Source organism: Pteropus vampyrus, unplaced genomic scaffold (genome assembly GCF_000151845.1).
Source record: "Pteropus vampyrus isolate Shadow unplaced genomic scaffold, Pvam_2.0 Scaffold1, whole genome shotgun sequence".
Taxonomy (NCBI): Eukaryota; Metazoa; Chordata; class Mammalia; order Chiroptera; family Pteropodidae; genus Pteropus; species Pteropus vampyrus.
In genome coordinates, this window is record NW_011888782.1 from 41,786,448 (window position 1) to 41,809,845 (window position 23,398).

At 34.5% G+C, this 23,398-nt stretch overlaps 1 protein-coding gene across 1 annotated transcript in view; it reads right to left on the minus strand.

Annotated features, from left to right (window-relative positions):
* The window catches only part of ADGRG7 (adhesion G protein-coupled receptor G7), a 65,696-nt gene that overhangs the window by 34,474 nt on the left and 7,824 nt on the right, over window positions 1–23,398 (minus strand). Inside the window, exons 2-8 of the mRNA XM_011355735.1 lie at window positions 17,985–18,098; window positions 16,855–16,959; window positions 14,001–14,113; window positions 11,788–11,937; window positions 10,008–10,099; window positions 4,688–4,827; window positions 4,465–4,572 (exon numbers count right to left, since the gene is read on the minus strand). Coding sequence (XP_011354037.1) covers window positions 4,465–4,572; window positions 4,688–4,827; window positions 10,008–10,099; window positions 11,788–11,937; window positions 14,001–14,113; window positions 16,855–16,959; window positions 17,985–18,098 — 822 coding nt within the window. The remainder of the gene's footprint in view (window positions 1–4,464; window positions 4,573–4,687; window positions 4,828–10,007; window positions 10,100–11,787; window positions 11,938–14,000; window positions 14,114–16,854; window positions 16,960–17,984; window positions 18,099–23,398) is intronic.

The window sequence follows — 23,398 nt, forward strand, 5'->3', positions numbered from 1 at the left end:
GTATTAAAAAGATTATACACCACGATTGAGTGGGCTTCATCCCAGGGGCACAGGGATGGTTCAACATACGCAAATCGACTAATGCGATACACCACATAAATTTAAAAATATGAAACATATGATCATATCGATAGATGCAGAAAAAGCCTTCGACAAGATACAGATCCATTTATGATCAAAACACTTCACAAAATCGGTATAGAAGGAAAGTACCTTAACATAACAAAGGCCATCTATGACAAACCCTCAGCCAACATTATACTTAATGGTGAAAAAATAAAAACCTTCCCTAAGATCAGGAACAAGGCAAGGCTGTCCACTATCACCACTGTTATTCAATATAACATTGGAGGTCCTAGCGAGTGCAATCAGGCAAGAAAAAGATATAAAAGGCATCCGAGTAGGAAATGAAGAAGTCAAACTGTCACTATTTGCCGATGACGTGATTCTCTGTATAGAAAACCCTAAAAACTCCACAAGAACACTACTAGAAACAATAAGCAAATACATAAAGTTTCTGGAAACAAAATAAATCAACGTTCAAAAATCCATAGTGTTCCTATACTCTAACAACGAAGTGTCAGAAAAAGAAGTTGAAAAAAATAATTCCTTTTGCAATTGCAACAAAAAGAATAAAATATCTAAGAATAAATTTAATGAAACATGAGAGGGACCTATATAATGAAAACTACAAGACCCTATTAAAAGAAATCGAAGAAGATACAAAGAAATAGAAAAATATTCCATGTTTTTGGACTGGAAGAATCAACATAGTTAAAATGACCATATTACCTAAAGCATTATACCGATTTAATGCAATCCTCATCAAAATCCCATAGGCATTTTTAAAGAAAAAGAATAAAAAATCATCAGATTTGTATGGAAGCACAAAGGACTCCAAATTGCCAAAGCCATCCTGAGAAAAAAGAATGAGGCAGGAGGCATCACTCTGCCCAACTTCAAATTATACTACAAAGTGACAGTAATCAAAATGGCATGGTATTGGCAGCAAAACAGACACATAAACCAGTGGAACAGAATCAAGAGTCCAGAAGTAAACTCATTTATATGGGCAAATAATTTTCAACAAAAAAGTCAAAAACATACAGTGGAGAAAGAAAAACCTCTTCAATAAATGGTGCAGGGAAAACTGGAAAGTCACCTGCAAAACAATGAAACTAGACTGTTGTCTATCACCACACACCAAAATTAACTCAAAATGGATTAAGGACCTGAGTATAAGACCTGAAACAATAAAATACATAGAAGAAACATAGGAACTAAACTCAAGGACCTTAGACTTAAAGAGGATTTTATGAATTTGATCTCAAAGGCAAGGGAAGTAAAAGCAAAAATAAATGAATGGGACTACATCAAACTAAATAATTCTGCTCAGCAAAAGAAATTGTCAACAAGGTAAAGAGACAACCATCAGAATGGGAAAATATTGCAAGCAACACCTCTGATAAGGGACTAGTATTCAAAATATACAAAGAACTCATACAACTCAATAACAACAACAAAAAATAGGATCCAATTAAAAAATGGGCAGAGGATCTGAATAGACACTTCTCCCTAGAGGACATATAAATGGCCAACATATATATGAAAAGATGCTCAATATCACTAGCTATTAGGGAAATGCAAATCAAAACCACAATGAGATACCATCTCACACCTGTTAGAATAGCTATAATCAAAAAGACAAGTAATAACAAATGTTGGAGAGAATGCAGAGAAAAGGAACTCTCATACAGTGCTGGTGGGACTGCAAATTGGTACAGCCACTATGGAAAACAGTATGGAGGTTCTTCAAAAAACTAAGAATTGATCTACCATATGATCCAGCAATCCCTCTACTGGGTATTTACCCCAAAAACTTGAAAACCCATATCTGAAAAGATATTTGCACACCGATGTTCATAGCAGCATTATTCACAGTGGCCAAGACATGGAAGCAACCGAAGTGTCCTACGATAGATGATTGGCTAAAGAAGCGGTGGTACATATATACAATGGAATATTACTCAGCCATACGAAGAGATGAAATACTGCCATTTGCGACAACGTGGATGGAACTCGAGATAATCATGCTAAGCGAAATAAGCCAGACTGAAAAACTTGAAAATCACATGATATTATTTATATGTGGGATATAAACCTAAAAGCAACAAATGAACAGGACAAACAAACAGAGACTCATGGACATGGACTATAGACTAGTGTTTACCAGAGGGAAGGTGGTGGGGAGAAGGGGGGTGGTAGATGGGATATAGGGAGTCAAATATGTGGCGAAAGAAAGAAATTTCACTATGAGAGGTGAACACACAGTGTAAACATATATATATGCCTTATTGTTAAAGTGTACAACTGAAATTTATTGAATTTTGTTTACTAATGTCACAATAAATAAATAAATAAATAAATAAAAATTTTTAAAAATCTCTCTATTTCTAGATATACTTCTTTTTATGTCCCTTTATTGATAGTCTTTCTGTCCTTTTCTTGATCAAATTTGTCAGAAGCTTGGGTATTTCTTTAGTCTTTTTATAGAATAAATTTTCATTTTGTTGATTAGCATTTGTTAATCTCTATTTTTATTAATTTCTACAGTTATTTATTAATCCCTTCCTTCTAGCTTCCTTTACATTTATTTTCTTTTATGCTTCTTTTGCTGAACATTTAATTTATTTTTTAACAATTTCTTTTATTTTCTAATAAATTTATTAAGATAGACATTTTTCTTTAAATACCTCTTTGTCCACATTCCGCTGGTTTTGCTCTGTGGCATTTTAATTGCCATTAATTTTAAAATTACTTGTAATCTGCATTTTAATTTCCTTTGTAAGATGGTGCTTTAAAATTTCTAATTGCATAAAATTTTGGCTATTCTATCATGGCACATTTCTAGTTTAATTGCATGATGGTCAATAACTATGTCCTGTGTGACTTTTGTTTTACAAAATGTATAAGCTTTTTTAGGTGGCCTAATAAATAGTCAATTTTCAAAGCCCTCCATTGATACTTAAAAAGAATTTTTATTCTGTTTGATGTCCACAAACGAAATTACACTCACATACAAATGCATATAAAGGTCAAGTTTATTAATTAACTTTTGTCTACTTGATCTTCAATTTCTGGGATATTTGCCCTAAAATCTCTTCCCTATAAAAGTGGTTTAGTCAATGTGCCCCTGTATTTCCAATAATTTTTGCTTATGCATTTTAATGTCTTTTTAAAGGAACAAAAAATTAATATGTAGATAATTTTGGAGGCTTTTTAAAAATCAATACAAAAATATGTCCCTTTCAGTCCAATCTAAGTCTTTGTCTCTAGACAGTTTTTTAAAAGTCTTTTGACTACATTGATAGTTTATATGGCATAAGAAATTAGTTTCCTATCTTTCACCAAATACAAACATAAATTCTAGGTACACTGAAGACCTAAATGTAAACACAAACACTAAAAATTTCAGAAGAAAATATGAGACTATCATTACAATTTTCACATAGAGAAGGATTTCTTTTAAAAAGTGCCAGTTACAGAGGAAAAGATTGATACATTGAACCACATTATAAGTTAAAATTTGGGTATGACAAATGACATTATAAAAAACAAGCAAAAGATAGCTACAGACCGGAGGAAAGATATTTGTAACTTATATAACCAATAAAGGCTTAGTTAACCAATTGGAATTACACAACCAATGAGAATTATGAATTTAGTCTTTTTAAAATATGTACATTCTGGCTTGGAATTTTTATTTAGAGAGAAAATAAAAGTGAATGTGTGTGTTTAGTTTGTTTTATTACTATTGTCAAATTAATCAGTCAATAGTTTTAGACTTTTGTAAAGTACAAACATTTCAAGTTAGATATAAGAATTTCTAAAGAACCATGTGCAAGATAATAGGGAGTCTGTGGTGGGCACTATATTAGTGGAAATAACTGAAAATTGGTACTAATAGATGATAACTGTGTCAATTACATAAAATATCCTCCGCACGGGTCTACAGGATGAATGTGAGCCTGTGAGTGCCATGCCACTACTGGTAAACACAGGCAGAACTTGTGACTAAATATTTTTTAAATGTATTTTTAACTGTAAAAATGAACCGCATTAGCTAGACTTTTGTTAGAAAACAGATTTGTGTCTGTGGCCAGAGTATTTCAATTCACTACCTCTAAAAAGTTAAGAAAGAAAGAGAGAGAGAGAGAGAGAGAGGGAAGGAGGGAGGGAGAGAGGAAGGAAGGAAGGAAGGAAGGAAGGAAGGAAGGAAGGAAGGAAATCATTTCTGTGACCTAGAATAATAGAGATTACCATAATCTGTCAGAGTTTAAACATACTCAAATGCAAATTATTCAGTGTGAAACTAAATAAACATTGTTTCTCACTCAGTGGACTTTAAATTATTAATTCCATGAATTTGAGTGCATTTTTAATATAATAAAGTTCGAGACCTACTTTTCGAGGTATTGAGCCAGATTTGAAGTTCAGTCTGATCATCTGGATCAAGGCTGTCTGCACTTGTACTTACAGATGTGGAACCAGAAACAAGAGAATTGCTAGATCCTAGGAAAGAGAAAAAGTATATTTTAAAAATCTACATTTTTATGAATAGAACATTATTTATGGTTGGTAGCAGAATGTTCTCTCCTACTACCAGCACACGAAACAAACAGCTCACCTTTCCCCACAGTGAAGCGAACACCTGTGGACTGCACAGTGCTTTCTGAAGAGAAGTTAACAGACTGTATTGCTATATTAGGTTTCACCACTGTCTTGTTACCCAAAGACAAGGAATAATCCTCCATTTGCTCAATAAGACTGCATGGAATAAAACATGATAATGTAATATTTCAGATTTGTTGTAAAATCAGAGATGTGTGTTCTCTCCCACATTCCCATAGAAAAGCATGACCACAGAACTCGTATGATCAAAACAACATAGGCACAATCACTTAAAAAACATTGATTTTCTTTATCAGAGTCTTCCTTGGTTATGTATGCTTCTTGTTCAAAGTTCTGGTAGACAGTGCCCAATGAAGGGTACCTTGTATATTGATGCCATTGGTACAGCCACTATGGAAAGCTGTAACTCAAGAATGACAGATTTCTGAATAGAAATAATCTTTATTACGCTGCTCTTCACATAGAAGGGTGATGTTGCCACCCAACATTGGCCAGGCTTGAGATCCTTATCTCCCCAGTAGTGAGAATCAGTTTCCACATTTCGAAGTCTCTTCTCTCACCCAAACCCCTTGGGGTCCAAAGCATCTCTTGTAAGTTGTTCTTTCCTAAGGTGACTATTCATATGGAACCAGGGAAGAACAGAACTTTGAGCTCACTGCCTTGGCTATTAACCAAATATTGCAGATTTTCACAATATTCTTTTCTACTTTGGATTAAGTTTAAAGGTAGGTTAGATAAAAGGTGGGAGGATACGGAAGGAACTTCTCAATTTGGTGTTCTCCAAAGAAAAGTCATAAGATTTTTTTTTCTTATTTCCTGTAAGAAATATTTGCACTATTTTTGTACTTGTCAAAATAAAATCTCTGTTTCTAAGATAACCGGTTCAATCTAGTTATCCAAGAAATGAAAGAATTCATTAAAATGTAATTGTTCAAAATTCTAAATCTTTATTTCTATCACTAAAGTATGATTTTCCTTTCTCGAGTAAGAAAAAAAAGACAAACTTTAAAATAAAGATGCTTTGTAAAGAGGATGTGATAATCATTTATATAGAAACATTCAAGTTGGCTTGTTTCAATGATTTGCCTTTTGTAACACCATATTCTGTACTTTTCAGCTATTCACACTATGTATTTCCCACTTAATGAATAACAATCATACTCCAGAGCTGCTTTCAACAGAAGGAATACCTAACAAATATCTATTTTCTAGGTACATATCTCATGTATTCATTCAACCAGTAATATCTGTTGAACATCTAGTAAGAGGTCAGTATCTTGGGATACTAAGAGGAGCTCCCTCAGGCATTGAAAGGCTAAATGGAAAGAGGTACTAAATATATGGGGGTGTTTGCCATGTTCACAACCACTTTCAAAAAGTTGCTCTGGACACAGCCACTTCTAAGGTCATTTTTCTTCCATATGACTCTTTTCTCCTCTTGCCATAACTGACTGGATTAAAGATAGGTGTTTGCCTCAGAGTACTCAATCTGGAGGCTGGCTATCAACTAGAAGAAGCAATTGGATCCTTTAATTCAAGAATTTTCCATTTAGTGCAGCTGTTATACCAGGAAAGTCATGGTTTAGAGGAGACCAGAGAGGTCATTGTATCATTTGTAGGAACATATACAAATTAAAAATTGAAGTTTAATTCTTCCTGTTGAAAAAAGGGAAGAAATTTCCCTCCACTCCTTTTTATGTGGAACACTTACTTTATAAAACCTGTAAGTACTTTCTCCTCTCTTTGAAATGTAAAGAAAAATCCTTTTGAAGACTCAATTGTCATTTTGTCAGTTTTGTGACCTTGTCTTTCTCAAAGACAAGGGAGCCATCTCTTTGAAGTGTATACATCAAGGGAGATAGCTCCCATTACTCCCAGTTTCTGTGGAAGGGTAGGAGCCTAACTTCTGTGGGTGGACATCTTGCTCCAAGTTGCAAAACTATCTCCTGTAATGAAGATATGAGAAGTATGATTTTCCTCTGGATAAAGTCAATTAGTTAACACAAATGGTCACCTCACCAAGTAAACTTAGGATGTACTATGTGTGACAAATAGTGCTGTCAAGTTCTCTCGAGGACTAATTCTTGCTTATCTGAAAACATGTATGTGATGGCTTATATCTACTTGTCTATATAAAAAAGTGAGATTCCTTTCTGTCTTTGTAATCTCTTAGGGGTTTGCCTGTGCTAGTATCACATTCTGGTTTAATATCAATAATAAAAGTGTTTTCTTTTTCTACTACCTTTGTGGAGAGCATTTCTGGGTTGGGAGAAGATTTTGTTTTTTTAATTCTATTTCCCCAACACCATGAACAGGGTTAAATTATGTGAGAGCAGAAACTAGAAGTAAAGATATTTATTAAGTCATGTTAATTATAAAGGCAACCGCTAAACTAATTTTTTCAATATTTAATACATATAAGTGAGGTATGATGCTAGCAATGTACATGCATCATCTTATTTGAGCTTCACAAGAATCTTACTGAAGTGAGTCCCAAAATTACTGCCACCTTACACTGAAGAATCTGAGTCTCTTCGATATGAAGTAATTTGGCCAAAATCACGTAGCTACTAAATAACGACACTAAGGTATGAACCCAAGACTGTCTGACTCCAAAGGCTGTGGTCACAACTCTTATATTAGCCTAGAAGGAGGACCAAAAAAATACTCTATCGAGACCTTCAAAGATGTGTTGTATTTTTTACCATTCCCCTACTCCAGGGTCTCTAGGATGCAGCTGTATCATGACCCTGTTCTTAGGTTCTCATGAGATTCCATATGCCTCTTTACAATAAATATGGTTGAGATAATTTAAGTGCATGTCTTATAACCAAAGGAGGCTGGCTGGAACAGAAATACAAACAGAAATGTGAAATGTAAATGCTTGAGGTGGCCAGTATTAGGAAAATAGTTTTGCGTTCCCAAAGTTAAGTAAACAAGGACAGTTACGGATTTGAATGTGACAGCAAAGTTTCAAGGTTATGGATCGATCTTCATAGCATATTTCAAAATGGAGAAATGAGGTCTTAGAGTCGTTGGTTAGAGTAAGTTGCCTTTACCAGCAGAGACCCTGCCCGTGGCTCCAGGGCTCCACCAACTTCAATATTCTGACTCCTCCCAATTTAGAAAAAGAGAATAGACAAATGGGCTCTAGATAACTTTACTATGACAACTTGAGATGGCTGAAGCTGAGATGGATTCTTTCTTTCCTATAACTATTTTCTTTTTTCCTCTCACACTCTTCGCTTCTCCCACTACATCTAGAAGGGCATTTCAGTAATTTAAGGAAACTGAATGAAAGAAAGAAGAAGTCAAAGTGAGATGAAAGACTAAGGCCTGGTGCCTGTGAAGAGACCCTGCAACTAGGTTCAGGGGATGGAGTTTTGAAAGGAAGAGTTGCCCCAAGTAGTGATTAGTTTCCTTTCCTGGTGAGAAAGGAAAGTGAGAGATGACCTCTGTTGGCAGCTCATCAAGAATACCCTCCTAAGAGTTGGTGACCTGATGTTGGGACTGCAGGCTGAGGCAAAAGCATCATCTAAGTAAATGAAGGAACTGAATCCACCAGGCATATGCAAAAGATCAAAAGGGAGCAGGTAAACTGATAGACCATGATTAGAAAAATAAGTACACTAGAAATTTAGAATGGGAGGAAAGAGGTTGAGTGTGGTTATGCTATCTCATATTTCAATGTGTTGTATATTTAAATTTTTAATTTATCCTCTAAACACCACTTTAAAGATATTTGGATATTACACATAAGTCACACAAAATTGTTCTTTTCTCCACATCTTAAGCCAATAAAATTTGTAATCATTTATTGTTAGGACAGCATTCTCATCTGCATCATGATCTGTGACATTCTCAATCGAATCTCACTTCTCTTTCCTCAGCTTTCTCACCAAAAACATCCACCCCCCTCCTTTTCCTCTCGCAAGACCACAAACACAGAGACTCTAGCTCTGAAGAGAGCCCACTCTGGCTCTCATTCTCCATATTCACTGAACATAGACTCTGAACCCTGTGTTCACTTCCTTCTCCAACTTCAAGAAAAGGGGGAGTGTCCACATTCCCAGTGAGAAGGACCAAACTCCAACTGAAACCTGAAGTCATAAAACACACCAATTAAATTGTTTACACAACTTCTACCTCCATCTCTCAGAATTATAATCTTTTAAATGCTCTATTTCTTGTTTTTGTGCTTTTCCTACTTTGAGAAGGCTCAATACGAAATAGGTAGTGGTTATAGTAATTAGAAAACTGAGAATTTCTTGTAGGAAATTCTCCCAAGGAAATAATAAGTTATGCAAATAAAACTGCGTAGAAGAATGTTTAAAGACTTGAAGCAATCTAAATGTCCAGCAAGAGAACTGCTTAAATAAAAATTCACTCGTATTACGCAGTAACCTAAATTTGTGATGTTGATGTACACGTATTTATATTAAAAAGTTGGTTCTAAAATATTAAGTGACAAAAACAAGTTATAAGTCAATAGATTATGTAATATGATAACATGCATACACATACAGAGAAAAAAATCTTTAAGAATATGTACCAACAGGTTAATAAAGGTAAGAATGATTTTTTAAATTTTGCTCATTCATATTTTTTAAATTTTTCTATGAGTGTGCATATTAATTTAAATTTTAAATGAGTTAGGAAAACTGTATATAAGATAAAAAACACAATAAATCCTAGTGAGGGACTCTATGAATAAAGTACTTGAGTTTTAGTATAAATATATAACCAAAAGTAATCCAGAACAAGAAGAGAGAAAACAGGTAGAGTTGGATCCCTTTTTTGTTGTTGTTCAGTGTAGCAGCCTTGGGAAAGTTAAAGCAAGCTTAATTAAAATACACCAGTTTCTTGGGAGACTTGAGGTGTTTGTGTGTGTGTGTGTGTGTGTGTGTGTGTTCGGCGGGGGCGGTTGGTGGGAAGGGGGGACTGCTACCAATGTGTCTTGCAAAGTTATGCTGTTATTTGCAGTTCTGTGAACTGAGAAAAGAGTTTGAAGAGCTCCTGCTGTGTATGCGGGTGTCCCTTGGGCATACCAACCTAGAGTTAGGAAAGCAAGTTCTAATCTAAATCATCCCAGTTACTCTCCATCCATGGCCATGCTTGGAACCAGAAGTTAACATGTACCACTCTGTCCAGTAACTGAAGATTAGGTAGAGAGCCAAGATTTCCATCTGTTTTCCAGAGGAATCCATTAGTTAGTGCATCCATGAGCAAAATAAAGACATATCTGTTAAGGCTTTAACCTAGGAAAGTAAACAGCATTTTGCCAGGTTTTCTTGCCAAATTGGAATTATGCTTACGTTGCAAAGGTATTATCAGCAGGAACTTTTTGAAAAACATCTTCATTGACATCTAGAAGTTGACTCACTGTTGTTACAGCAACTAATTTTGCCTGCCAGGAAGAAGACACCAATCATCATAGAAGACAGACATCATACATCATCATGACCATTGTTATCGTGAATTATAATGGTATCAATTGATACCATTGGTATGATAATCTAGAAGCAAGTATATTTCAGAATTAAAGGCTTAGTATTTTTTTAATTTAATTTTATTATTAGTTTCAAGTATACAGTACATTGGTTGGACATTTATATAGTTTATGCAATGATCCCCCTGATTACTCTATATTCCCTCTGGCTCTACACCTAGCCATTACATTACTGCTGACTGCACTCCCTATGCCATGCTCCCCAACCCCGTGACCATCTATCAACTACCAATTTGTACTTCTTCAACTCTTCACCCCTTTCTCCCAGTCCCCTACCCACCTCACCTCCCCTCTTACCTTCACCAGATTGTCCTCTATATTTGTGAGTCTGTTTTTGATTAGTTCTTTTCGTTCCTTAGATTCCACATATAAGTGAAATCATATGGTATTTATCTTTCTATGTCTGACTTATTTCACTCAGCACAATAATCTCTAGGTCCCTAAAGGCTTAGTTTTTGATCTGCATAAGACTGCAGAGAAAATAAAGATAAGGCACAGTTAAAATATCAATTGAGGTAGTCAATTAGGCAGCTTAGGTCTCTGAATTTGACCTCATAGCAAGATCTTTCACAGAATTTCCACTCCATCCCCCGAAACAGAAAAGCAAATGAGTGGATACAAAAGCAGAAACAAAATAAAATGGGTGCAGGACTCTGATTGTCAAAACATTACAACTCACGATACTTAATATAATTTATTACACCTAGTAACTATTACACTTAGTAACTATTAGACTTAAATTATTTCTAGTTTTCTTATAATTAGAAAATCAGGAGTACATCAGGAAGGATCTTTTGGCATTTGGTTACTGTTTAACTGCCCTCTCTGGGGCATTAATACCCTCTGTCTATATTGACTAATTCTTCCACTAATTTTACATTTGGGTCATTATTTTTCTCTTCAATTCCATTTTTATTAACTTGAGATTTTAATCCCATTTACTTTCCAAAAGACCTAGGGTAACATAAAATAAATTTTTGAAATAAGACATTTAAAGGGAATAGAAGAAAGGAGTAGATATTTTCAGGTCATGCTGATATTCACCTGGTAGACATAGTGGTGGTTTATACTCCTGTTTGACCAGTACTCAAGCTGTGCCAGTAGATAAATGTTAACTGTAGTTCTTATTTTCAGGTACCAGAGTTTAGTAGGTTATAATACCAGAAATGTAAACTGGGCTTAAAACTTTTTGAAAACCAAAACTAAAATGCAAATACGTTTAGCAGAAAGAGATCATAGTTTAAAATAGCATGTTCCAAAGTGAGTTCCTTAGAACATTACTTGGAATTGAATAGGAATGATGAGGTCAAATGCAGTTTGTAAACATATTAGTAAAGTGAAATAGAAAGCTCTAGAACTTTCCAGATGATTTAACATAACAATCATTGTGATTATCCTGAAAGAATATTTAGACCAGGAGTGAGCCCTTTTTTATTTCTTTGAGCATCTCCCAGAAAGAATGGTCTGTAAATGGTTTTAAGCAACCTAAACCATGACCAAGTTCATATCATAGAATAAGAAATGGAGTTTGGGATGACTCTCTTTCTTTCTTCCTCTCCCCTTTTTTAAAATCTTGTGAGTTTTACCTCAGATGAAGCATTTCTGGATGAGTTGAAGATCTGTCCAACCACATTAACAGCAGAAGTGATGTTCTCGGGAGTTAATTTCCCGACATCAGATGTTAAAATCTGGGCTTCAGCAGAAATATTTTGAGACCCAACAGAGATATTGTCTATCTGTTAAAAAAAGAAAAAGAAAAAGAAAAAGAAAGAGAAAGAAAGAAAGAAAGAAAAAAGAAAGAAAGAAAGAAAGAAAGAAAGAAAGAAAGAAAGAAAGAAAGAAAGAAAGAAAGAAAAATGAAAGAAAAAGAAAGAAAGAGAAAACCTTAACTTTGTACAATCATGTCTAAACACTTTGCGCACAGCTTCAAATTAATAAGCTGGAATTTAGTTGAGCCCCAATTTCCTGGACTTCACATCCACTTGGTTTCTCATGTTTGTTTTTTTCCTTGAGTAAAGGACAAAGTACACACAGGCTGGGGATTTTATCAGCCTTTACTATTTGCCAGGCTTAATTAACTCTAACAAGCTGCTTTAGCTAGATTGCTGCTATTCAAAGTGTGATCCATGGATCAATGTTGGTTCACTGTTTGTTACAGTGTCCATGGGAAGATAAGAACAGCAACTGAGAGTAAGTGGTCAGAAATTCATATAACAATTTTATGCTGTTGAATCTAGTGATTTTTAAAATAGATATGTATTTTATATATCTTTTTTCACTTTATTTTCCAAGTAATTCATTTTTGTTTTGTTTTATATAATTATTGGCCTGCCATGGGATGATAATTTTTAAAAATGGATTTTTAGCACAGATAGTTTGGGCAGCATTGACCTAGACAACATCTCCGTGTATCAATTGGCCAATGGGTGCTGCTGTGTGCCTACAACATGTTATTCCATACTGTTATTAGTGGAGCTAAGTGTCAGAGTGTGTGTGTGGATGGTAGGGGCTTTAGTTTTCACTAGATGGCAGCATCATTTCAAAATTCAAACCAACATCACACGTTTTTCAAGCTTGGAGAAGAGTCAGAAACGATACCTAGTCAGTAGACAGAAACAACATTCTCATTCAATAGACAGGTACCTGCCACAGGCTAGGCAATTTACTAGATGTTTTACAGGTGTTATCACATTTAATACACAAAACAACATTGTGAATTGAGTATCCTCATCCCTATTTAAAGCCTTGAAGAGGTTAAGGAGCTCATCCAAAGTTCACACAGCTTGAAAGTGGCAGAGCTGAGAGTCAAACACTGGTTTGTCAGACTCCAGAACATGAAGTTTAGTGGCTGGCACAACCTGTGTGGTTGGCAGGCACCTCCACATCTCAGTACCATCCCCACTCCCATCTCCACCCCTGCCAAGGAGCCAGTATAGTACAGTGTGGACTTTAAACTCAAGAACTTCATCACTTTTGGCTACACTTCACCAGGCAACACACTGCACCTCTCAGAGCCACAGTTTCCTCGTCTATAAAATGGGTACTTTAATACCTATCTACAGAGTTGTTGTAAGAATTAAATATGATGAAATAATACATGTAAAATGTTTGGCACAGTATTTGGCATGTGGTTAGTCCTCAGGAATAAGTGTTATTAGCTACAATTATCTATAGTATGGGAATAACATCTAACTCACAGAGGTTCTATAAAGACTAAATGAGATAACATATGTAATATGCCCAGCATCTAGAAGGACCACATAAAGACGTTTCCTCTTCCTCCTCTTGCTTGGCCCCAGGTCTTAGCAATTCCATGTATTTGCATTTGGGTGTATCTTTAGTCAAAATAATTTAATTTACATGAAAAAAATATCTACTCAGATGTACTTCCTGTTTCAGCTGCTTATGGATACAGCCCTGAGACTACTATCAGGTTCTGGAGTTTCTTGTATCAAAAGGTCTTTGGTCATAGTTTTTTTTTTTTCTTTATTCTGATCCAGTAGACCATTAAAATATACCTTCTTTTTGGTCTCAAATGTCGGGGATCTATTTTCAGTCAAAATTTCACTGGTCTAAAAAGATGAGGCCATTTAAAATATGCTATAGATTATCATTTGCTGAAATTTGCTAAACCAATATGTCCAATTGTCCTTTTTCCACAAACATATCAACTTAAAAAAAATAGCAAGAATGGCTTTTGTACTGGTTTTTGTTATTTCTAATTTGAGAGTTTTAAAAAGCATTGATGAGACATCAGATATTTTTCCCGGGTGACCATCACATAGGCTATATGGCATACCTGCTTTTCCAGGCTTTCCAGATTTTCATTGCAACTTCCTATTGTAGCATTTTCTAAAGTTATCTCTCCATTTTCATTAAGATTGCATAGCCGGGTTGCTATTGGATTGCCTGCTTTAATTTAAAAAAAAGAGAGAGAGAGAGAGAGAGAGTGTTTACAAAGATAGTCACGGCAATTGCCTGCTCCTGTATATATGCCCCTTCACAGCATGATTTTGCTGCTCTTTTTTCAAAAAGTGGCATCTGTTTCCTTAATCTCGGCTGCCCTGATAACATGCTTTGACCAAGAGAATATGGTAGAAATGACGTGTGAGTTCCAGAACCTAGGCCTCAAGGAGACTTGCTATTTTGGCCTTTGCCTTCTTGGAATGCTGTCCTAAGACTGTCATATAAGGAAGAAGGTCTAATATACTGTGGGATGAGAGACCATATAGAGGAGAACTGGGGAGTGCCAGCCAACAGCCAGCACCAATACCCCATGTGAGTGAAGTCATCTTGGGCCTTCCAGTATAGTCCAATTGCCACAGTCAACATAAAAAAACTGAAAAATCTAAATCATCATTATTTTAAGACCCTAAGTTTGGGGTGGCTTGATACATAGCAGTGGAAAAGTAAATCAGACATTTACTACAAGAGTATTTTAGGCAGATGCCACTCGTTGTCTTGATTTTTAAATCTAGACTTTAAAAGACCAGTTGACTATTTCCTTCCTTTGAAGTCTGCAAAGAAGATTTGCCTTACAACAAAAAGGGCCAGGGCTTTGAATTGGATGTAATGAGGGAATACTAGCCTAAGGGAACAGAATTATAAGTTGATCTTTCTTTAGCCAAACCTGGCTAAAATCTGAAAGGCAGCATTCTATTATATTGCAGCACCTATTTGATATTTGGCTCTAAATAAATAATTATTAGATCATTAGGTTTATTTCCTAGGATTATTATCTAAGTTTCCCTTCCTCAGTGTCCTTTTGTGGCTAATATGTAAGAGGCTGCTAGTAGATAAAGTCATCCCCAGCTATCATAAGAAGGATAACTGATCAGAAGATCAAACTTGCCTCAGGATCAATTTTGGGTAGCTGCTTCTTGAGGAATAACTAGGAAATCTGAAATTAGAGCTCACTTCTACAACACTTAAAGCAGAAGTTTAAAGTCACTCATATACGATGGCTTCATCTCAACACTCTGACATAATAAAAATTTTAAATACATATATAGGATTTTATTTTTAAGCAGCCATATTTCAAATGTATCTCTTGTCCTCTATATCTACCTACTCAAAATCATTGAAAAGTATTTTGATCATTTGCTATATAAAATCGAATAACTAGAAGTAATTCTCAATATAAAACTAAAAGCAAATTTGCCAATAGTTGGAATCTATAGTTTTAAAATTATCGATGGACTCAATCTGAAATTCAAACATGTTTATAATAGTTGCTTGGAAAAGAAAATAACCAATTGAAAGACAGTTATTCTTTTGCCCCAAAAATGTAATATATATCAAGCAAGTATGATATCCCTTGACATTTTTACTCTTCCTAATTCACTAGCAAACAGTTGTTTGTTTGTTTGTTTGTTTGTTTGTTATAGCATATATGTTTTATAAATTATTATGAAATACTTACAAAAGACGTACAAAATATATAATAATTAAGATAATAGGTATCCATGGACATACCATACAGTATAAGAAGTCAGTACTAACACAATTGAAACTTCCCTTTTACCTTCTGAGCTTTTAATCAAGAGGCTATAAGTATCTATGTAAAGAATGGTATAATAAATACTTGAGTAAGAATGATATATGCGGGCAGAGGCAATTTGGATTTTGAAAATGGAATGCTGATCTACATAATTTCTTAGACTAAATAAAGTAAAAAAGCACATAGGAAAGAGAAGTACATGTAATTTAGGTAGTGTTTCAAAGAGCCCTTGACATACTCAAAAATAAATATCTAAATAAAATATTAAATTATCCCCAGGGTCATTACTAAAAGAAGTTCTATCAAACATTTTCATAAATGATCTAGAATTGGCTGTTTTTGAGGGATTTAGTTCCACAGGAAATGGATGATAACCTGGAGGAAGATGTGAGAGGTAAGGGGATTGGTCAGATGAAAGTCAATTAAAACAAAGGACAGGTAGAACATTTAGGAAAAATAATATAACAATGGGCTCTAAGCTATCAAAAAAGAGATCTATGAATTTCAAAAGACTACTCTCAGAACATCTTACCTAATGTGCCATTGAAATCAAATAAGTCATCAAAATCCTGAATATCATCGGAGAGCATATTAGAAATAGAAAATATTATTTGCGCCTTTATTCTTGGAATGTCTCTATGCAAGCAAGGTTGTCACACTTCAAGAAAGTTTTGATTAAGTTAGAGAATATTCCAAGATGGATAACTAAAATGAATAAGGAGATGAAGGACTCTTAACTGTGGACAGACTTAACTGTGCATCGCCACATAAAAATATAAAGTCTGAAAATAGATATGGTGTAAATAGATATAGTTTAGCTAATTATTTAAGTTGAGGCAAATTATATAACTTAAAGAGAGGATATTAACCTGATCAAACTCCAGGAGATTGAGTAAGATGGAAAAACAAGTCAATTGAAGTATTAAAAGGAATTTACAACTTATCCATATTACGGTTTTCAGGAAAATTAGAATTATGTGAAGAAGCACCCTCAAGTTTGAACATTGGTATCATGAAAGGGACCCAAACTCCTCCACAAAAACTGCCTTGATGCCTCTTCCCAGGACCTAATACTAGTTGGAGGGTTGATAGCTATAACCCAGCATAGTGATCTGCATACCTAAACAGAGGAGATGTTTGGAAAAGCACATACCATTCAGAGTGTTCTTGTCACACTTTTCCAAGGAAGATCCGTATCTTCCCACTGGAATTCTGAGAAAAGTAAAACCTCGATCGGTACTGTTTTTACAGAAATTAGCTATAATAAAAAGAAAAAAATATTTAAATTATAAATTATACCTTTCTTTTTCAAATTTCAGACCAGATAAATGTCAAAGTTCAAAACATATCCAGTATAATTTGAAGGGTAATAGAAGGCTTATGTGACACACTAACCCACCAAGAACTTCACATTTTCTTGTCTTGTTAAGTTACTACCATTAAAATAACTAATATGTTAAGTAACAAGTTCCAGTTACTTAGTGTGCACAATGATTAACTTGGTAAAGGTGAGATGTGATTACTAACACATCGGCAAGGATAGTGTGACAGATCTGGTGAAATCTTGAAAATGAAAGATATAGAGCATACAGGGTAAAAAGGCATCATAAGGATGTGGGTTAAAGCAAAAGGTCTAAAGTTATGGGTACGTAGGATATGCTGGCTGGTAGGAGGGTAGGAAATGATGAGAATGTGCTTCTGTGGCTCTGGGTCCTAAGCAGACAGCATGAAGGGTGCAGAGTGTTGAAAAGCACACCACAGATCAAAAAATGGCTTTGAACTTTGATTCTGAGATATCATTGATTGAAAGCAAACCAGTAAATTAATAACACCTCTTCAAAAGAAAGGAAGAAAAGACAAAAACTTCACCTAAGTATATACTTGGATGGGAAGGTGCATCTAGACTTGAGAAAAGTTAGAATCGTGATATTCGAAATGGCATATATTTCCATTGGTAATATGGCATATCACCAATTGAAAATAGCTGGGAAAACATATCACCCATTACCCTGTATTAAACATTGCATCCAGAAGGAAAAGCAATGATGAATTTACAGAGAAACTTGATAGTTGGGAAACAGACAAGGTGTATTGAACATACAGGTAAACAGCCCAAGAAGAAAACTTAGCTTTTACTATTGAGCTAATAAATACATCTTAAAGCCATCATCATTATGCCCATGTTACTATAATCATTAACAAAAGTTTCAAGAAGCTTTGCTGCTCTCCTTAATGCAAGAGTTGCCTGCACCTCACACCACAGTATTATCCCAAGAAACTTACCCATTGTACATCTCAGTCCTTTCCATTCTTCTGTACAAATGCATCTGCCATTTTCCCAGGTTCCACCATTTCTGCAGAACGCTATAGGAATGCTTGATGAGGGAGCATATGTTCCTAAAGAAACAATAAATAACAGAATAGTATACAAACTGTCTAATTAGTTTCTCCTTTTGAGTCTGTGGCCTTTAATGTCCATGTGTAAAATCATTACTTTAAGTACCATTGCTGTGAGATGTTCTTTGTAATATCATCAACAAAAGTATACACAAAAATCTATACAGAGTATACAATGCTAACTAGATGTTATAAATACTAAAAAATATATACATCTTTGAAAGACACAACACTTTGGCCAAGGAGATTAGAATCTAGTGAGAGAAACAGGAGATTCTATAGATGATAGATGGATAGATGGATAGATAGATGATGATGATGATGATGATGATAGATAGATAGATAGATAGATAGATAGATAGATAGATAGATAGATAGATCGATCGATCAGACAGACCAATCGGCCAATCAAGTCAACTTGCAAGTTTGTAAGTGCAACTTGCAAGTTTGTAAGTAGGAATATAGAAGAGAGATGTTGAGAACAGAGGTAACCTACCCAGGGAAGACTTTCCAAAAGAGGAGGTATTTGAATCGAATTTTAAAATTAAATCTAAAAAAGCCAAATGCAAATGAATGGCTCAAGTAGACAGGATACAAAGTACAAAATTACAGAAACATGGAAAGTTCTGATATGTCCAAGGAACAGAGAAAAAGCTTCACATATCAGGAGCACAGTTTCTATGAAGAGCAATAGCAAGACATAGATTGAATTGTGAGTGGTTTTATAGACTAAGCCAACAATATTTAATCCTGCAGAAGCCTAGAGAAGTCTTGAAACAAGTGAGCAACATAATAAGAAATGTTTTTTAGGAAGGTACCTCAAGCAATATGAGAAGTGACTGAAACTAGGAAGCAAGTAAAACCAACTAAATGAGGACCTAATCTAAAAGAGTAGCTCTAAGGAACTCAGGTATCAACAGATTCAGGAAGCATAGCTGAGATAGGATTATTAGGAACCAGTGACTGGTTATTTTGCACTGGGGACACTGGGATCTTTAAATTTGAAGACAAGGTAGATATTAAACAAATTAACTAAGCTTAGAATATAGGAAGAGTTTCATTTCTAATAATTATGGAATAGATTGTACCATATTAAACATCCCACAGATAATTTTAAACTCTGGATGAAAGTAAAACAAACAAACAAACTATTAGAGGACATTGGACAGCAATGAAAAGCAGACAGAAACTGACAGCTATTCCGAGTTTAGACAATCTTTCCACTAAGGGCACTACCCAGTCAATATAGCAGGAGTGGCTGAAACTCCAGCAGAAAACCACAGACTTAATGGGTTAAGATGTGAAAGAAACCTGTCTGGGGCTACCACAGCAACCAGAAATTGAAGGGAGATATTACAGAATGGAGAGAGTCATATAGAAGAATGGCTCAAAGTGCATGTGCGTGAATTCCCCTGAAATCTAGAGAGCAAAAAAAGTTTAAAAATTAAAGAGAGTTTCACAGACATGTGGAACAATTTCAAGCAGTCTAACATATATGCAATTGGAGCCCCAGAGGGGAGAAGAGATGGAATAGGGTAGATAAAATATCTAAAGAAATAATGGTCAAAATTTTTCAAATTTGGTTAAGAACTTTAACCTATAGATCTAAGAAGCTCAGTAAAGCACAAGTGAAATAAATAGAAGGACAACCACACTTGGATATATTGTGGTCAAACTGCTGAATTTTCAAGGAGAAAATCTTGAAATCAACCAACTACTGACCCAAGCAATTTTACTAGTGAATTAGAAAAGAATAATATCAACCTTATATAAATTCCTTTAGAAAATAAAGAAAAAGGAAAACTTCCCAAATCATCTCATAATCCTAAGATAACCCTGATGCCAAAATATGACAAAGACATAACAAGAAAATTCAATACCAATAAACCACATTTATACAGATGCAAAAATCCATTAAAAATAGTAGCAAATCAATCCAGCAATATATAAAACTGATAATGCATCATAATCAAGTGAGGTTTATCCCAGAAGTGCAAATTTGGTTTAACAATAGAAAATTAATTCAATTCACCATACGACAGAATAAAGGGGGAAACCATATGATCATTTCGATAAATGCAGGGAGCAAAAAGCATCTGGCATTTTTTTAACTCTCAGCAAACAAGAAATAAAAAAAAAATTCTTCACACTAATAAGATTCATCTGCATAAAACATTCCAATATCATACTTAATCGTATAATAGTGAATACTTTCCCCCCTAAGATTGACAGAAAAAAGTTTAATTGCTTTAACCACTTTTATTCAATAATTGTATGAAAGGTACTATCCAGTGCTGTAGGAAAGAAAAATAAATTTCAAAAAACATAAAATTAAGAAAGGATAAAATAGATTTATCTTCTGTTGCTAATGACATCATCAAATATGTTAAAAATCCTAAGATGTCTTGCAAAGAGCTACTTGAATTGATAAGTGAATTTAGCAAAGTTGCTAAGTTACAAAATATACACAAAAAATCAGTTATTTCCTTATGTTATCAACAAATAATTAGAAAATATAATTACAAACTCATTTCCATTTAATTAGAGTAAAATTCATAAAATTATTGAAAATAAATATAACAAAATATGTGCAATACCTCACGAGAGAAATTTTTAAAGATCTAAATAAATGGAGTTATATACCATGTATGTATGGAAGACTCAAAGTTGTTAAGGTGTCTATTTTCTCCAAATTGATATAGCTAAAAATCCAAAAACAAAAGACCTTTTTCTGTAGAAATTTGTAAACTTATTTATAAATCTTATGACAATATAAAAGACCTAGATAAGCCAAGACAAATTTTTAAAAGAATAACAAAGTTGAATGACACACATTACTAGTTTTATGACTTACTGTATAGCCATAGCAATCAAGACAGTATGACATCAGCACGAAGACAAACATATCGATGAAATAGATAAAACATACCTAGTCAATTGATATAAAAAAAATATGCCAAGACAATTGAATTGGAAAAGGAAAAAATTTTCATCAAATGGTGCTGGACTAACTGGGTAAATATACCACACTCAAAACTCAATTTGATTTAACAGATAACAGTTTGTTTAAAATAATAATAGCAGCAATATATCAGGTGATTATAGCTTATGGATAAATAAAATGAATGACAAAAATGTTATAAGGGAAGAGGAGGATTAGGGAATACTCTGTTATAGGGCATTGGCATCACCCATGGGACTATATATTGTTATTAGAAAGTGAATTTAGGTTCTTGTAAATATATACTGCAAACTCTAGGGCAACCACTAAAATGTTTTTTGTTTGTTTAAGTACAAATGATTTCTAAGAGAGAAGAGAAAGTAAAATCATATAAAATGCTCAGTTAAAATCAGAGAAGGCAGAAAAAGATAATGGCAGTGGAAGAAACAAAGAACAAAAAAAAAGTTGCGAATATAATAGATATTAATCTGATATACCAATAATCACTTTAAACAGCATGGTCTAAAATCACCAATTATAAGACAAAGACAATAAGAGTAAATAAAAAACAAGGTGCAACTGTATGTTGTCTATAAAAAACTCATTTTAAATAAAACACAGATTAAAAGTGAGGTGATAGAGGAAAATATACCATGCTAATGCTAATCAAGGGAAAGGTGAAGAAGCTATATTAATTTCAGACAAAGTAGACTTCAGAGCAAGAAAAATTATCACGGATAAAAAAGGACATTATATAATGATAAAGGGGCTAATCCTTCAAGAACTACCAATCTGTCCCTACCAATACAGTCTCAAAATAAGAGAGACAAAATCAACAGAACTGCAAAAAATATACATATATATTTTTGTATATATATACAAATCTGCTACTATTGTTGAAGACTCAACACCCTTCTGTTGGTAATTGACAGATCCAGCAATCAGAAAGAATCAATTAGATCAGACATTTATAGTATTCTTCATTCAATGATGTAAGAATACATATTATTCTTAAGCACACATGGAGTATTCACCAAGATAAACTACATTCTGGCCCATAAAATATTCCTTAACAAATTTATAATAAATTTTTTAAAATTTAAATAAATAAATAAATAAATTGTTAAAAGGATAGAAATCATACAATATAGTCTCTCAAACCAAAATTGAATTAAATTAGAAATCAATAACAGAAAGATAGCCGGAAAATTCTCCAAATATTTGGAGATACTTCTAAACAGCTTGTAGATTAAAGAAGTCTCAGGAGAAATTTTAAGATATTTTGAACTAAATAAAAATGAAAGTGAGATTCAGAAAAAGCAATGCTTACAGGTGAATTTATAGTATTGAACATATGTGTCAGAAGAGAAGAAAGATCTAACAGTAATCATCTAAGTTTTCACCTTTGGAAACTAGAGTGAAGATCAAATTAAGTGTAAAGGAAGAAGAAAATAAATACAATATTATGGCAGAAATCAATAAAGTTGAAAACAGGAAATAAACATTAAAATCAGTAAAACCAAAAGGTGGTTATTTGGCAAGAACATTAAAATTGATAAACCTCTAGCAGTCTAACCATGAAATAAGAGAGAAGGCATAAATTACTAAAATCGGATATGAAAAAAAGGGTCATCACTAGTGATCTCGTGAACATTAAAAAAATAAAGCATTATCACAGCCCTAGCGTTTAGGCCCTGTCTATTAGTTCTTTTAACTAAATTAGTTTCTTCTCATCTAGAGGCCATCAAGCTGCAAATGGTCCTGGATATGGAACCTGGAATGAACATATCCTTCTACTGTGGACCCTTAGATAGATCTCTGGACCAGCCCTGACTGCCATTCCTTTGGACGCCCCTCCTCAGCATGAAACAGCCAGAGCGGTCGTCTCCCTTCACCCTAACAGCAGTTAGGGCTATGTGTTCAGAGGGTGGTTTGAGATTGAAAAGTTAGTAAATGTTAGGCAGAACAGGGCAGTCTATGGTAGGAACACATAGTTGGAGGTCACACCCACCCACGGAGCCCACCCCCCACCCTCTAGAGCCAGGAGTGGAGACGTGCCAACCAATCATAAAAAGGCACATCCCGTAAGACCAGAAGGAGTAACTAGCATAGAGACCTATAAAAGAAGCCTTTTTCTACCTGGGGCATCCCACTTTCCAGCACACCCTCTAGCAAGAGAACTGTAACTCTGAGCTTCAATAAACCTTATCGCTTTACCTCCGCAAGAGAGGGGAGAGGGAAGAGGGGACAGGGGACAGGGGACAGGGGATGGGGGACGGGAAGAAAAGAAAGAAGGGAAGGGAAGGGAAGGAAAAAGAGAAAGGAAGGGAGGGAGGGAGGGAGGTAAGGAGGGAGGGGG